Source organism: Epinephelus moara, chromosome 10, assembly GCF_006386435.1.
Source record: "Epinephelus moara isolate mb chromosome 10, YSFRI_EMoa_1.0, whole genome shotgun sequence".
NCBI lineage: Eukaryota > Metazoa > Chordata > Actinopteri > Perciformes > Serranidae > Epinephelus > Epinephelus moara.
Window position 1 is genome coordinate 23,325,367 of NC_065515.1, and position 17,339 is coordinate 23,342,705.

A 17,339-nucleotide genomic window follows, 5' to 3' on the forward strand; every position below is an offset into this window, starting at 1 on the left:
TGATGGACATTAAGCGCAGATTTCCTTAGCAGTGTTGATGGAATACACCCCTGGTTCAAAACCCTGTCGGACAGAGTAAGAAACGTTTCAAAAAGTTGGAGTTCATCTCCTACTTCATTAATTCAGCTCATACAAGAACCATTTTTGTATTTCTTGGCAACACCAAAATCTTAATTCCTTTATCAAACAACCACATGAGCCAAAGTTCATCCCATCTCTTAAATACTTCACACCAGTGACAGTACAAACATCAGTTTCATAATTTTAATAAAGCCAATTCATGATATACAGATATATGACAACATTAAATATGTCAACAGTACAACAGATAATTCGTCTTCATGAGATTAACTGGATCCTGTTTGGAAAAACAACTGTTTTTCTTAAATAAAAACTCCTTCCTCAGAGTAAAGAACTTTGACATCTCCTTGGCGTGGAGTTTCCAGTGCTTTAACAACAATGCACGCAGAGGACAGAAGTCTGCTATGCATGTCAATCTCAAAATATCGCTGTACCCTCAGTTCTCAAATTAATCTCATGAGCACAGAGTGGGTGAGTATTTCAATGCATCATCAAAAACAGCATACGGTTAGAAAAGAATGCATGATAAAATAATATTTTATATAAAGTTGTCTGCTTTACCTGTTAAAGTCAATCAGCATCATAAAATAAACATCTCATATGAAGTTTAATTTGAATTAGAGCATCATTTTTTATCAATTGAGGAATGCAAATGGTTTATATTCTGCAGGTAAAATCAACTGCAAGAATAAAACCTGACTTTTTGTGATTTTTACCCATCTACCCTTTCACAATGTTTGGAATCATTCTGTATGAAAACACAACAAATCTCTACCTTTTCTTTGTGCCTTATCTACTCATAATCACCCAGACTGAAATATTTAAAGCTTGAGTCACACCGACATAGTGGAGACAAACAGGTATGAAAACAGGAGGAGAAAAAGATGAGAGGCACTTTGAGTCAGAACAAGGTCAAGGGACCTTCACCTTGGATCAAAGTTTCACAACAGACATTTTCCATCATTAAAGCAGCCTGTACCGTGTCGATAAATGGCTGGTCTGTTCTTGTACCAGTCATCTGCAAAATGATCACTTTTACAGTCTTTTCTCTTAAACTGATACTTTTTGATCTCACTGAGATGAGGGTCATGAACACCTGCATAAATTAAACTGAAGAAATCAAACATGATCAAGATGCAACCTTATCTGTAAGATAAAACAATGACGTCAAGACTCATGGTGATCGGCAGCATCCTTTAATCGGAGCTGTTACTTTGCATGTTGTGTTTGTGTGTGTGAGAATGGAAAAAGGAGGAAAATGGCTTCATCCATGTGTCTTCTTCTGTAGCTGGGTATGCTAGGGGGTCGCCTTCCTCGCACTGACAAGGTAGCCCTTAGCCTTGATAATGCCCCTGCTCTTAACGATGATGGAGTAGCGCAGGACCCACTCCAGCCTCCAGTCAGCGATGTTCAGGTCCTGCGTTCCCTCCTGCACAGCCTCCTGGAATGTGGTTGCTGATATCAGCTCTGTGGATGGAAACATGACGCCGAGACAGGAGCGGGTTAAAACTCATGAAAAAAAATTACAGGTACTGTGAACGACAATACTTAAAGCCCTGTTTCCACCAATCACTTTCAGTATGGTACCTTTGGAACCAACAGTAACCCTTCAGACATGGTACCTAGACCCTAGTGTTTCCACTGCAAACAGTACCCTTAAATGTGGGCGGGGTTGTTATCACTAACTGCTCCATCCAGCACTCACTGCATTTTCTAATTACCGGTGACACGGGAAAGTCTGCACCTCGTTTATCGTCCACAGAACGAGGCTGCATGCCGACATTTTCAGAACAGAATAAAACAGGCTGCAGTGAGAGTCTCTCTCCATGGGATATTTAACAATAGCAGGTTTGTGCATTTAGTCCTTCTAAGGTAAGCTTAGTGGGGGTTTAGTGTTGCCGGAGCCCACAGGAACAACACTCCATGACAGGGTTTTTTCCTCAGTGATGTTGTTGACAATAAACAAAGAATATCACAAGGCTTAACATTTAATGTCATATTTGGGACACCTGCACTCTGTTTATAAACTGCTTTCCATTAAAGAACTTCCCTTTAAACCAATCTGACTGACAAAAAAGAGAAACTGAATTTCACCTTTGGGATCGTTGTGTGTGAGCAGCTGGATGTCAAACTCCTTAGCGAAAGCTGTCAGGTCGGGAGGCATCACACAGCAGGAGGCCAGGTTGACCTGGTTACTGCTGGGCTTCACCTGGTACAAGACACAGTACGTCATCAATGACTGGCTATCTGTGGTTCAACGTGGAAAACGGCACACACAGTGGTACACTGGCCGAGGCTCATAATGGAAAATCACTTTCCTGCTTTAATTATATATTAGCGGTAAACCTGTCCTGTTATCAAATATCAACATCTCTTTTGCCTCTAATGCCAAGTAGACACTTGGCAGATTAACCCCAACTTCAACCGTGAGTTGGCCCAGACTAATATTGAGAATTGGACTGAATTTCTGCAAGATGATTTGTCGTTTCACGTTTAGTTTGATGAGGTCACGACACCTGATTAATTATTTGAATGATCAATAATCAGGCTCTTGGACCATTATTTGGATTTCTGGCTTGTCAGAAAGTCACTTATAAACTGCACTGACCTTGTCTTAACATTATTAGATATTGGTGAAAGCTTGTTCCTGTGAAGTGCACTGTTTCAGTACATTGTGTTGGAGCTTGTACCAAATCACAAAGTACCGTATGACTGATGTCTGAAGGTTCAAATGACACAGATGCCTCAGAAAGACTTTCATGCAGTTTGGCAGTTTTCATAATTCTGCAGCTAAACTTTGTAACAGGCACTTTAGTGGGATAAAAAGAGAGGTGAACACTTGATGAGAGAACCTTTCCACCTCATACCATGTAATAATGCCAATTTAATGAACATCATTTTCCAATCACATCACATTACAAATCATTAAATATTACATTAATTTCAACCAAGAGGTTCAAACCCATGAACCCACAGTGGACACCTAAACTACACCAATAAGGTACATTTATGTTTCTGTCAGCACAATTATTTTGGACAACGTATTAACTGATTATTGTACTTTAACATGGTGCACAGTATCATGTATTATATATATTAAATGATCCCCTCTGAACCAAAGATTACAGATTTAATATTAACATGCAGGTTTGTTGAACTTTAACTGCACGCATGAGAAAACAACCATTAAAATTAGGGATGTGCAATAAAATTGGCACGTCATCGGTACCAGCCTATATTGGCTTTAAAATGAACGCCACCAACATGCTTTTTCTTATTCTGCACAATGAATGAATATTACATACATTGAGAAGCATTGTATTTCGTGTCTACATTTGCTGGTGGGCCATCACGATAAGAATATGCATAATATGATGTTAATTCCACTACAGAAGAGACTTGATAATCACTAAAATTAGGTGGGGCAAAAATGGATCGGTTATCGGCCAAATTAGTTGTTATATATTGGCATATCAGATATCGGCAAAAAATCCAATATTGTGCATTCCGGGTTCAAATCAGTGAGGTGCTGTAAAGCTTTGGCTCCAGTCTTAAAGAGCTGCTATAAGTTTTCAAGCCACCAGATGTCGCTGTGTTTGCTGAAGCCCCCAAAGCTTCAAATCTTTTTTCAGCACAAACAGACAGGAAGCCCTATTTGTGCTTTATTCACCCATCACTAGATGTTACTGGAGTAGAACAACACATGTTGTGGCTAAAACTGTGGCTTTGACTGAGACAGCTGAGACACAAAACTTAGCGGCAGAACAGACAGATCAGACTGTCTGCACCTCCCCAAACAGCTGCAGCTTCATTTTTTCTTTTCGCTTTTCATTCATAGTGGAATCTTACAAAGTAATGCTGCCTTTCTTTCTTTGTCAACACTGTTGGGGATGCAGTCATCTCATCTGAATAAACTTTGTTGGAATTGTCAATGTATGACCTTGCTTACATTCAGTTTGAGCACCATGTCACAGGCAGTCAAATGAGCCATACAGTGTAAACATAGAAGTCTCAGGTTGCGACCATGCAGGAGAGTAGATTAAAATGTGTAATATGAGTAAACACACACAATAAAATCGCACAGTGTCTGCCCAGCTCAGTGATGACACAAATTACGGTTCACACACACACAAGATTCCCGCTCACCTGAGACCAGTTGTACAGCTCTTCCAGCAGATCTTTGTCCAGGTCAGAGGTGCCGATGGCGGCAATCCGCTGGCTCCTGACCAGAGCCTCCAGCTCCTCCCAGGCTGGCTGAAGGTGAGCCAAACTTTGGCTGTCACCCTCCAGAGGCCAGGGTGGCGCTATGATGACAGAGTCGAGCTGGGAAACTGCCAGCGTCTGGCAGACTAGGAATGAGAGACAAATAAAGTAGTATGACGAGAAGAGTTGAGTTTCATATCAATTGTGTGTAATTATAGAAGGCACATGAAAGAGATTTAAAGCTCACCCATCTCCACGGCGTCTCTGATGGAGGACTCAACCGACTCACACAGGAACAGCTTGACTGCATAGGAAAGGCAACCATAAACATGTCGTCCCACACATACCGCAGTTGTTTTATAGTGTGGGGATGCTCTGATCATTGAGTCAAATTACTTGATCAGTGGTCCTTACCATAGGTGGGGCAAATAAATACATAAATAAAAATGTTTGACAGGAATTCACTTTAACAGCTTTTGTATCTACAGCAAAAGTACAGTTTAATCACTACGCTGCACTGCACACAAGAGAAAAGGTTAAGAAAGATTATCTGGAAGAGTTCAGGCTGAAGCAGGGCTCCCGTCACATTCCACCAAGACACTAAAGTTGATGACAAAACCAGTACTAACCCGAAACCCTCAGTTCCTCCCTCTCCTCCGGTGTTATGGCATCTGTTGCCTGAGGGATGGAGCAGTCCAGTGTGTCGGGGAAGTCCTACATGACAAGACACGAACTTTATATTCCAAGTGTGTCATGTGTTTTCGTGACTGAAACCCCTTCCAGACATGAAATGTTTAAAGCCATAATGCTTTAACAATATTTGGCATCTACTGTGCAAGGCAAGGCAAGTTTATTTATATAACACTTCAGACGCAAACACAATTCAGAGTGCTTTAGATAAGCAAACATAAAAGTTTTAAGCCTTGATTTAAAAGAACAAAGGGCTGGGGCCACAGACTGTATAAAATAATGGACGTAGCTACTGTGCATCATCCGTTGGTTTGTGGACTCCCATTTCGAGTCTCCAGTTTGGCATTGTGGCTGTTGTCATCTTGTTTTTTTGGAGCCAGGGGTGATCAAATTAGGATGAGAGGTTGGAGCTGTAAGGAGCGACGGCTGGATCTGACTTATGGACTGTAGCGATGCCTGTCGCTCAAGTAGCCTGCCCTTAAACTAGCATAACTTTAAGCCTTAATAAAATTATAATGTAAACCAGTGAGTTAAATAAAAATCACCCCTGTGCAGTTGTTATGAAGGGGGAAATTAGCTATAGAGACTAAAATAATTTTTTGTACCAGGCTGTAAACATATTTACTTCTGCTGTAAAGTTGGTTTTAACATTGCCGTTTATGAGGACTGACTGGCTCTTGGAGCCGCCCTCAAGTGGTCATTAGAGCAACTGCAGTTTTTGGAACTTTCGCACTGACTTCAGTTTTTAGCCCTGGAGGTTGCCACTTGGTTTGGAGGTTTATTCCAGCTCTGCCGTGCATAATAAGAGGGAGCGATGGCACCATGGAAAATCAGCTAAGAGTCAAAAACTTACAGCTGTGTTTTTTTCCACAGACTGCATCACTGATAAACTAATTAAATTATTTTCCGGGCCTAAGTTAAGGTTCCCTTTGGAGATTTATTGTAAACAAGCAAAAGTTACTTTTTACATTTAATGTTACTCACCAAAAAGCACTGTGTTTAGCATTTAGATCCAACAGTGTGATGAAGGTAGTTCCTTCCTCTTAAAAAATTGGCAAAGCTAATTTTTGCAAAAAGTTTGTGATCTGAATGACTACAGTAACATCCATCTTAAGAAAGAATAGGTAGTGCTGCGCTGGGTTAAGAAACTTGGTGTTGGTGATGCTGAAATAAGGTGCTCTTCAAGGATAGGTCAAGTGGTCGAACAAGAATAAAGAACAATGACTGTCCAGCTCACTTGTAATGGAAGTCAATGGTGTTTCAATTCATGGATTACCAATGTTTTTGACTAAAAAAGTCTTGATCAGGGTATAAAATGCAATATGGAGAGGTGTTCAATTTAAAACTCATCAAGAGGTCATGTGACCCAGGGCACACATGGCAGCACACTGGTAATGCATGGCTTAATAAAGGATTTTTAACTTACAATTAGAGTGCCTCCGATACTTTAACTTATTTCAACCAACACCATGGACGTCCTAGATTCTATTGCACCCTTCAAAACTAGAATCCCTAAACATAATCCACAACTGTGGCTAAATTAACATACCAGATCCATCAAGAGACAGTGCAGAAGAGCAGAACACAAATGGTAGGCAAATAAATCAACCACTTACCTTATCTGCTTAAAACAACTCATGGCATCTTACCAACAGGCTGTTAAGAATGCTAAAATCACATATTACTCCAACATCATCGCCAATAACAGTAATAACCCTAGGACCCTGTTTAAAGTGACTAACTCAGTCATTTCCCCCCTCCGTCTCTTCCTATTGAACCATCCTCCGAAAAATGTGACGAATTTCTCCAATTTTTCCGGGACAAAGTTAAGAACATTAGGCTTCAGACCACATCATCTACCCGTGTTGTTTCAGTCTCACCTATAATTTCAGCATCACTCAATCACTTCAAACCCACCACTCTGTTAACTCTTACTAAAACCATTTCACATATGAAGCCCTCGTCTTGCCAATTGGATATTATTCCCACATCTTTTTTAAAGGAGGTGTTAGAAACCATTGGTCCCACCATCCTTTCCATTTTAAATAACTCCTTAGTCTCCGGTGTTTTTCCCTCCTCTTTTAAGCATGCTTTAATCCAACCTATTTTAAAGAAACCTGGTCTTTATCCTCATCTTCTTGTTAATTACAGACCCATCTCAAAATTATCCTTTTTATCGAAGATTTTAGAGAAATTGATCTCCACTCAGCTCCTTACTCATTTGAGTAACAACAGTTTATTTGAAAAGTTCCAATCTGGCTTTAGAGCCCATCATAGCACTGAGACTGCCTTGGTTAAGGTTACAAATGATCTTCTTTTAACTCTAGATGCTGGTGACTCCTCAATTCTGGTTCTCCTAGATTTAAGTGCAGCCTTTGACACGGTGGACCACGCCATACTTTTGAACCGGTTAGAGTCCTGGGTAGGTCTAGGTGGCACTGCCCTTAATTTGCTCCGTTCCTACCTCTCAGAGAGAACCCTTTCTGTTGTTATTGGCAATGCCTCATCATCATCTGCCCATCTCTCCTGTGGTGTCCCACAAGGATCTATCCTTGGCCCTTTATTATTTTCAATATATATGCTCCCTCTTGGTCAGGTTATCCACAAACACAACATTCAGTTTCACTGTTATGCTGACAACACCCAGCTTTATGCCCCACTTAAATCCTCTAACCCCAGTTGTCTTGCTTCCCTCACGGCCTGTCTTGTCGACATCCAATGCTGGATGTCCCAAAACTTCCTTCAACTCAACACTGACAAATCAGAGGTTCTTTTGTTTGGCCCCCTCAGTTCCAGATCCCATTTCCAAAACAGTCATGGCTCTCTGGCTGTGAATATCAAAGATGTTGCAAGAAATCTCGGTGTTTTATTTGATTCTAATCTTTGTTTTGAGGCCCATATTAAGAAAACTGGGCAATCTTGTTTTATGCACCTAAGAAACATTTCTAAAATTAGATCGTTTTTATCTTTCCATGACCTCAACAAAATTGTAAATGCCCTTGTGTCCTCCCGCTTAGACTACTGCAATGCTCTCTACACCTGTCTTAGCCAGAGTTGTCTCCACCGTCTGCAGTTGGTGCAAAACGCTGCTGCCAGACTGATCACCGGTTCAAGGAGATTTGAGCAAATAACTCCAGTTTTAGCTGGCAGTTAAATTTAGAATTGATTTTAAAATTTTATTGTTAACTTTTAAAGCTCTCCATGACCTGCTGACAGCAGTCTAGTGCATCTATGCTCTTGTTCTCTTTTCTCCTTCTGTTTTTACTGACTTATTCATTATTGTTGTTACGTTTTTTTTATTGTTGTTTTACTATGTTATTGTCACTGTATTTTTTATTCCTTATGCATGCACCTTGTAACTTTGTTAAGAAAGGTGCAATACAAATAAAGTTTATTATTATTGTTACTACTACTACTACTACTACTACTACTACTACTACTACTAGTACTAGTACTAGTACAAGTAAGCTGGACGGTCATTGTTTTTTATTTTTGTTTACATCAATGGGCCTCATTCACCACAAAGAAATTTCTCCTTAAATCCCACTTATGCAGTTTTCATGAAGATTCTGACATTCACCAACGTTCTTAGGTAAGAACACTATCTACACACACATAAGGGCACATTTTGTACTGGTATGTTTGTTAAAAAAAAAAGAAAAGATTATTGCATTTTCTTCAGTTTTACAATTGTATACTATTGTAGAATTTAAACCGCAATATTTGTATCATTTATAATATTTTTACTAATTATTTTTGATAATTTTACCAAAAGTATTACAGTTTCTTGGCATAAACATTAAATTAACTCCTCAGTTCACATCAGTTGTGTTCATGGGAATCATGCCATCTAATAATTAGTGATTGTTCATGCAAGAAAATATCACTGGCAGTTCAGGCAGGCGGGACAAAAAATGACAAAGCAGCATTCTGTGTACGTTATTAATAGCATACAGAAACACTGCGTGTCATTGTTCACCTTCATCTTCAACCTCTCTCCCTCTCTAACTCTAAACAGTTTGGAAAGCACCGTGGCGCTTGTCTCTGTCCTCAGTCTTGACAATGGTGCTACTGTAATGCAAAGTTGGTGGTGTGCAGGTCAGGTGGTTGATGAATGCGTCCCCTGCATCTGTTTGTGTGATGCTACTAAATATGACAGCTCAATTGGCATTTACTTTCTGCAGAAGTATTTCCACTTCAAAACAGGAGCTTTTCTTGTTATGTTTGGAGTCTGGTGCTTCACCCTCCTCAGATTTTTGGTTGGGTATTCTTGACTTAATTCTCTCAACTTCGTCCTCTTAACCAGTCTCAGTGTGGTATTTTTGAGGTTGAATAAGGTTATTATTATCACTATTTGTTTTTAAATATTTTTCCCTGCATGATAAGGGAAAAACATTTTTAGACCATTCTATCATGAGAGGAATCTCCCCAAAATAGTTTTCATAGCATTTTGTGCTTTATTAAACCAACACGATTTTATTTGCACAAAAGGCTTGATAATAGGGCTGGACAATATATCGATATTAAACCGATATCATGATATTAAACTACATATTGTCTTAGATTTTATATATTATAATATCATTAATGTTGTCTATCCTGGTTTTAAAGGTTGCATTACAGTAAAGTGATGTAATTTTCTAAACTTAGCAGCATCCAAGTCAGAATGCTGTCAGGTTAAGTCTGAAAGTGATACTAGAAATGATACTAGAGCCGACCCGATGAGATTGCTGTCAGGATTTTCACGTAACAACGACTCTGCATTTATTCAGACATGAGATCTAAATGTAAAATTGCTGTCACATTTACATAACAAAGTGCATTTAAAAAAGAGGCAGAGAATAACGAGGCATGAACTTTAAAAAAATGTTTGTTTATAACATAGTCACAGCATTACAAAACCTGTGTGTTTTAGTCGGCCACCACCAAACTCAACCTGAGGTGAATGACTCCATAAGTCACACTTGACATTTCCCTGCAGGGGATGTGTCTAATAAGCTTTGTATTTGCAAGTATTTGAGAGCCTTTGGTTGAACTCTTTCAAACCTCCCCCAGCCCCATCTGAGTTCAGTGGGCGCGGTAATAAAAGATGAAGCAGATTAGCTGAGCCTGGCAAAACAGGCAGAGCAGGGGTGTGTTCAGCAGGAATGGTCGTTCACTGCATTGGATCTGCAGCCTTTTAACCTCCATTTCAGTATTTTTATAACACGTTAGTTTGATGAAAACAGATTATCCAATGACCACTTCTTTCTCATCATCAGTCATAAATCATACAAGAGTTTACGAGCAAAATCCCCATAGCAAAGTTCCTGTGCTCTCCACCCAGCCCCCATCCCCAACAGACAGACGCACGTTTGGAATGGCGCCTTTGGCAGCCAGCACTGCATGAACATTCATCATGACAGCTTCTTTTCAGTATGCCTACAGGCATCCTTTGATGTCCATTACTACAGTTATTTTATTTTTCCAAGCACTGGGACTGCCCGACAGCAGTCCCAGTGCTTGGACTGGGACTGCTCATTCACATACTGCTGGTCTGACCATAAATGACCGTCAGTGCAAATACAACTGTTCATTTCTCTGTGTCAATAAAAACATGCAAAACTTTTAGAGGAGTATCTGTATTAGATGTCCTGCTATACTCATACATTTACTACATGAAAACTTTAAGAGAACTGTAAACGTCTCCCCACCTCGGATGGCGGTTTTGTTGCGGAGAACCAATCGCTCAGTGTGGCTTGAATGCAGTCTTGAAGCTGAAATGTCAAACAGAAAAACAAAGTTAAATCAATATCCCTCAAACATGCACATTCTCAGAAAAGGGTCCCTGAAACTTGACTGAAGCTGAACAGCTTTTAATGCTCAGCGACACATCTGGACAGCTGCGATATCCTTCTCTGCCAACTCATAAACTGCAACGTGTTATAAACATCCAAACATCCAAAACTGGCTCAAAGTGTGGGAAAAGGAGAGAAGACAAGTCAAGTTAAAGCGCTGATGAATTCTTAATATTGTGCAACGATTTACAAAAGGATAAGCATGGTGAGGAGGCCAGCTGCATCAGTGGTGTAATAAGTGTATGAATAAGTGAGAAATGTGCATGTGAGCGCAGAAAATGTTAAAAAATAAACAACAACCTGGAGATGCTTCAGTTCATTTATCATTAAAAAGGTAAAACAAGTCAGACCACACGCTTCATTGAAATTGCCACCACACCTTTATATAACCACAGTGTAAATGCAGTGTCATAATGAGTAGTCATTCATGGATAAGTCAGTCAACATGTGTGATGCCTTGTCTCTTGGCACCTCGTCTCTACCTTTTCTTGTAAAGCCACAGCCTCACATGAGCACTATGGGGAAACATGCCCATAAACTTCCTGAGCCCAGGAAATAATAAAATCCAGGTAGAGGGCAGAGTCTAAGCAGAAAAATACACCATCACACACTTCCAGTGGATGTGGATCATAGGTGATGACCGAGAGGGATGCTAATAATAATAATGATAATGATAATGATAATGCATCTTATTTAGAGGCGCCTTTCAAAGCACTCAAGGACCTACAAGACAAAAAAAAACAAGAAGCAATGTATCTATAGATCATAAAATGAGACAATTTCATAACATACAATAAAAGGTAATAAAATGACTTGACAAAAAAAAAAGTAAAATCATCATAATAAAATCATCTTCACTGCAGGTCTCAATATGTGTGTCACCATTTAATCAGACTGAATATGCCAGCTTTAAAAGGTGTGTTTGCAGACGGGATTTGAAGGTGGAAAGGGAGTCGATACTGCGAATATCGTGGGGGAGAGAGTTCAGAGGCGGGGGGCAGAAGGGCTGAAGGCTAAAGAGCCCATGGTAGTCAAGCGGGCAGATGGTGATGTGAATTGGATTGAAGAAGAGGATCTAAGAGTACGGGAGGGTGTGTAGATATGAAGGAGCTCAGACAGGTGGGAAGGGGCTTGGCTATGAACAGCCTTAATGGTGAGATGCAGAAGATTACCTAAGGTTACTTATGTACATTGTAAAGACTTTGTCTTTTGGAAAATCCTGCATAGTATACCTTCAAGCAAAATGGCAAACACTTTTAGTTACACATTCTTAAATGTGGGTATTTATTTATTTGCGCGCACATAAAACTGCATAAACTCTAAACAGTAAAAAGGAAATAAAACCATACATACAAACCATATATAAATTTGCTGCCTTCCCCTGTGTGTTTTTATTATTAACTGAATATCTTTGGGTTTTACAAATAAGCTATACAAAGACATCAATTTAGACTCAGAGAAATTAGGACTGACATTTACAAATACAGTATTATTCTAAGGAAAATATCAACACATTAATGACTCTAAAAATATATTATATACATATATACATATATATACACACATGTATGTATAGCACTACATTTTTGACTGTCACATGACCATTTCAATAGATTTTGAGTACTGCTCTTTGATAATGCCTTATCTAAAACTTAAAACAAACCGTTTCAATGGCACACCTGCCTACAGGTGATGCTTGATCTCTCCAGGCTTAAAGTATGTTTTGAATGGGCGGCTTACAACAATCATTAATCACCTGTTACTATAAGTAAACAACCCGCCTTTGCCTGGTTAATAAAGTGAATCATATTACATGCCCTCATTACATAAACAAGACCCACATGACTCAAACTTTTAAGCTAACGTTAACTTGCTCCACTTCATTATTAACTACGACAGGTACAATTTGACATACTTCTTTTGAAAGTACATGTATTTATGGACTGTTCATATCACGCTGACTCCACACATGCCGCATTATCACTTAACACACACTGGTAACGTTATCGTTAGCTAGTTAAATATTTAGCCAGGTAACGCAGCCTACCATTAACTTCCAGGCTAGGCTAATAAGCTATCCTGTCACACAGGCACAACGCAACAAAAGTAACGTTAGCTAACTGTTGTTAACTGCCGTTGTTTTACACGAGACAGGTTTTAGGTTATCTTACCTCCTCGCTGGGAGAGCCCGGACATTTCTTTTTCAGACGACTTCGGTTGACTAAATTCCCGGTGTGCAGCCTGAGAGTCTTCGCGTGGTTCAACAACATCTTCGCCTCACTGGTCGTGTTGGTGTTTTGAGATTCCATGTGGTTCTCGGCGGCGAGCTAACACAAGTTGCCAACCACGGAGGTGTGCGTTTACTCCGTCACCCGCTGCTAATTACTGTACCCGCTGGCTAACAGAGCTAGCTAGCAAACTACAGTACAGCCCCAGCAAGTGTTGTAAAAAATGATGTAGTCAGGATGACTTGCACTCGGTACTGCCCGACCTGCTGGTTTGGTGGTTGCTTAGTGGCTGGTATGGAGGCAAGCCGGTCGGTCACGCCCACACGGAGGTGTCTGTGACTGACTGTCCTGTAAGCAAATTTCAGAGTTCTAGGATAGGGAAGGAATGACCCGCCCTACGCTCCCTCTGATTGGCTAGAACTCGCAGCCTTCGTTGGTTGGATTGGCTAGGTTTTGCAAGAGGAGCGGGATTGGTTGGAGTAGGGGTTAGAAAGTCAGGGTAAGCCAATCAGGGGCAGAGAAAGGCAGAGTAAGGTGGGACATTCCTTCGCTATCTTAGCATTCACAAATCCGTGTCCTGCAAAACCCGGTCAGGATTCCTTGAGTAACGGGCTGCATCTGTAAACCGGAACTGGTCACTGGAATGGATGCAATGGATCCAGTTCCACTTTTGACCGCTAGATGGTGGTGTAGTGTTTGTATATATTTTCTCAATTAAGGACAACAGTCAACATTGTATTACAATGTTTTTTATTCATCTATCACAGGGGTGTCCAAACGTTATTTTAGTTTTATATACCTCTTATTTATTTATTTAGTTTTGACTTTATTTATCTTTAGGTTACTTATTTTTGTTCTTGTGCTGCTGCAACAACCAAATTTCTCCTCCAATTTGAGAGGGCAAAATTTTACTTATTACCACTCTACACTTAGTTACCACATAGACTGTCTATAAAGTATCTTTATAGACAGTTTTTGCGTTACCACTACTGCAGATTAAGCCATCTATAATGAAAATATAAAATATGCTAGATTGATGTGCAGCAATTTTAAATTCGACCACCATGATATAACACTGAGAGGGGCCATCCTGCTTGATGAATACTTAAATTTTAAATGCTTACATTACATATTACTGCTCATACCTCTGTACTCTTAAGTGGTAATTAGTAAATTAGACTATGTTCTGACACTTTTATTTATAAATAATCTAAATACTTCTTCCACCACTGGTGGACATTTCTGAGTGCTAATGTGTCCTGGGGCTGCTCTTCATGGTTTAGGTTTAGGACTCTAGCAACAGTTCTTGGTATGGAAGTCATCAAGAGGTAAAAACACAAGTCCATACATTCTTTGCAGATGTGGGTTAGCGTCGCTCAAAAGAACACAAAGGTATATGTACAATACTGTGTTATTCTTAATTTACTTTTTTTTTTTTTAAATGGACACAACAACTTCTTCAGGAAAGCTGTGAACACACCCGTGAAATAAAAATAGATCCACATGTTTTGCATATTATTTTTCGATTCATGTGTTAGCTTAAAAGTGTTTGAAATACAACAGCAAAGCATAAAGAGAATGCATTTAACGTTTGTGTGTGTGCATTCAATGCTGTACTTTTATGTAATGTTGATGTGACTGTAGTGTGGGTATAATCACTCGTAGATTATGTATGTCGACCATGACTTAACTCAGTCGCAGATGATGTGTGATGTCATCGAACGAGAACTGAGTGTGTGGATACTTTATCTTTTTGTTTTCCAACAGTTTAGTTTCAATATGACAATTCTCAAATACACAAAGCCTGATTGATAAAGGCATGTTTTTTCTAGTCTGGTGTGAAGGAACTTGACTGGCCTCAACCCCATCCAACATCTTTGAGATGAACTGAAAAACAGGCTGTGAGCCAGGTCTCATTGCCCAACATCAGTAGCTGGCTTCATTAATGCATTTGTGTCCCATTAGTAAGACTTCCCTGCAGCAGGTTCAAAACTCCTGTGAAAACCTTTCCAGAGAAGCAGAGGCTGTCATAGCACCCCATTAATGTCCATGTTTTTTAAATGAGATGTTTAACAATCATATTTGACCATATAACTTGAACACAAATGAAGTACATTTGGCAACTGGTAGACACATCAGTATTTATGATTCAGACAACATCATCAATCAAGTGAACACTGACATTTGGGAGTAATGAGATCATCACAGGGGTGAGATGACTATGAGAGTATGAGAAAGTAAACCATGAAGTCTTTCTTTGGAACACATTTCTTTACACAGCTCACAAGAGACTAAAACTATTTCCTCTTTATCTATTTGTTTTTACCAGGAATTTGAAGGTTTAAGAACTTAGGGTTGTTTTGATAAGCAATTTAAAACTCCCATATGTTGGATTTTTGTAGTCTGATTCCTTTTTTTAGTTGAGAAATACAACAGTAGAAATATTACTGCACACTTCAAAATGAAATAATAGTTAAGAAGAAATTCCTGTAAGGGGTGGGTGGGTGCTGTCACACTGGGTTGATTTGGATTCATGACTTCAGTATTTCTAACAGTCTGGCCATGACCCTTGTAGAAAAAAATGATTATGTGCATGTTTCTTTTGACGAGGCACAATGCAGCAGCAAATGCACCAAAAGCCCTGAAGGTGCTACTAGGAAGACATGCCAGCCTACACAACACACTATGTTTATAAAACATGAAGAAAAGTTGTTGGTCCAGTAAACTTTTTAAAGAGCAGGATCTTGAGGTTTTTTAATAGAATAAGTGGTTCTTTTAACATTTAACAGACTTTCTCTCCTTGGAACTGGTTTAAAGTATTTTTACTGATTCCCATGGCTTGTTTAGGGTTGTTTGAGGTTGAAGGGCCCAACACAACCACCACCACTCACAAATATACTTGCACACACATTTACACACAGTTATGCACAATCACCCGCATATGTAGTTACTTAAATGAACTTGTAGCCTAATGAAGCTTGAAAACAACAGTAACATTCATCAGGCATATATGGGCCGACTGACACCCCTCACCCTCTCTGTATGTTTATTTCTTCATCTTGAATGTTTATTATTCAGGAAACAGATTCATTTAGCAACAAGACAGAAAACAAATGTGCTGGTTTTGCTTTGGTGATGCAAGAAAATAAGAGACCTAGAATTTCCCACAGACACAGGCAGAATTTATACTTCTGTGTTGAACTGACGATGTACTTACAACATAGGGCTCTATGTCAACGCAGAGCCCTGTGCTGTAGCCTGACGTGCACCTCTCCAGAAATGTAACTACACGTTGCGGTGACGCAGACCTCCTGTCTTTTTTTGTAAGCTGAAACCATTTCGCTCAGTGGAAACACAGCATTTATTCACTTTTATTTCGGAGATAGAAACAATAAATTGTAAAGACAATAAATCCTCCACAAAAATAGCATTTTAAGTCTTGTGTGTGATTTATCCTTCAGGGATTTATACTTAGGGATTTATTCTGGCTTCATATGAGCAGAGGAAATCTCCGCTTGTCGCTAGGCTAATTATGCAATTTAAAATGCCATAGGCTTGTGCTAATAACGTTAGCATGTTATATTTGTTTGGAAAACGTCTTTAGTGTAAGACAGTTGTGTCAGTGAACCTTGTGAGCTTTAGTGAAGCCGAATTTCGTAATGTTACCTTTGTTAAATGTTGCTGTTGTCCCTGGCTTCATATGAGAAGAAGAAAAGTTCGCTAGCTGCTAGACTAATTTATATAATGTAAATCGCATAGGCTTGTGCTAAAAACATTAGCATGTTGTATTTGTGGGGAAAACGTGTCCAGATAAAGACAAGTGCTTTGTCTGTGAGTGCTGCGAGTTATATTTAAGCTGATTTGTGTACTTGTGTTTGAAACTGTCTCTGTTGAGCCATGTTTAATGTGTGTTTAATGTGTGTTTTGAATCAACTAAACTTTACAGCACTTCAGAAACCTCCGCCGCTGACCAGTGTTTTGGAGGTGTAACTGCAGAATGACACAGACACACCACCGCCCAAGTATAAATGCTCACAACAGCGTGCGTAGGCTATGGTGTAGGGTCTGCCGCACAAGTATAAATCCAGCTTAACAGTGCAAAGGAATGATGCAAGGCAGAAAATGGACCATGAAGTACATATCATGATAGACAAAGCATTCCTCGGGAATAAGATTTGAAGCAGGACAGGCTTGCAAAATGGTTGCAGCTGTCGAAGGAACTGATGGGGATAACCAGTAATTCATCGGCCCAGTTCATCAGATGTCGATTATAGTTAATAGACACATAAAAAATCAACTC

At 39.6% G+C, this 17,339-nt stretch overlaps 1 protein-coding gene across 1 annotated transcript; it reads right to left on the reverse strand.

The window, feature by feature from the left end:
• Positions 1-252: 252 nt before the first annotated feature.
• On the reverse strand, positions 253-13,372 carry gclm (glutamate-cysteine ligase, modifier subunit). The gene is made up of 7 exons (XM_050054646.1): positions 12,983-13,372; positions 10,668-10,730; positions 4,914-4,998; positions 4,532-4,588; positions 4,228-4,430; positions 2,176-2,290; positions 253-1,548 (listed from the first exon to the last, which is right to left on the reverse strand). The coding sequence occupies exons 1-7, from the start codon at positions 13,118-13,120 to the stop codon at positions 1,379-1,381; spliced, it is 831 nt and encodes a 276-aa protein (XP_049910603.1). The 5' UTR covers positions 13,121-13,372; the 3' UTR covers positions 253-1,378.
• Positions 13,373-17,339: the final 3,967 nt, after the last annotated feature.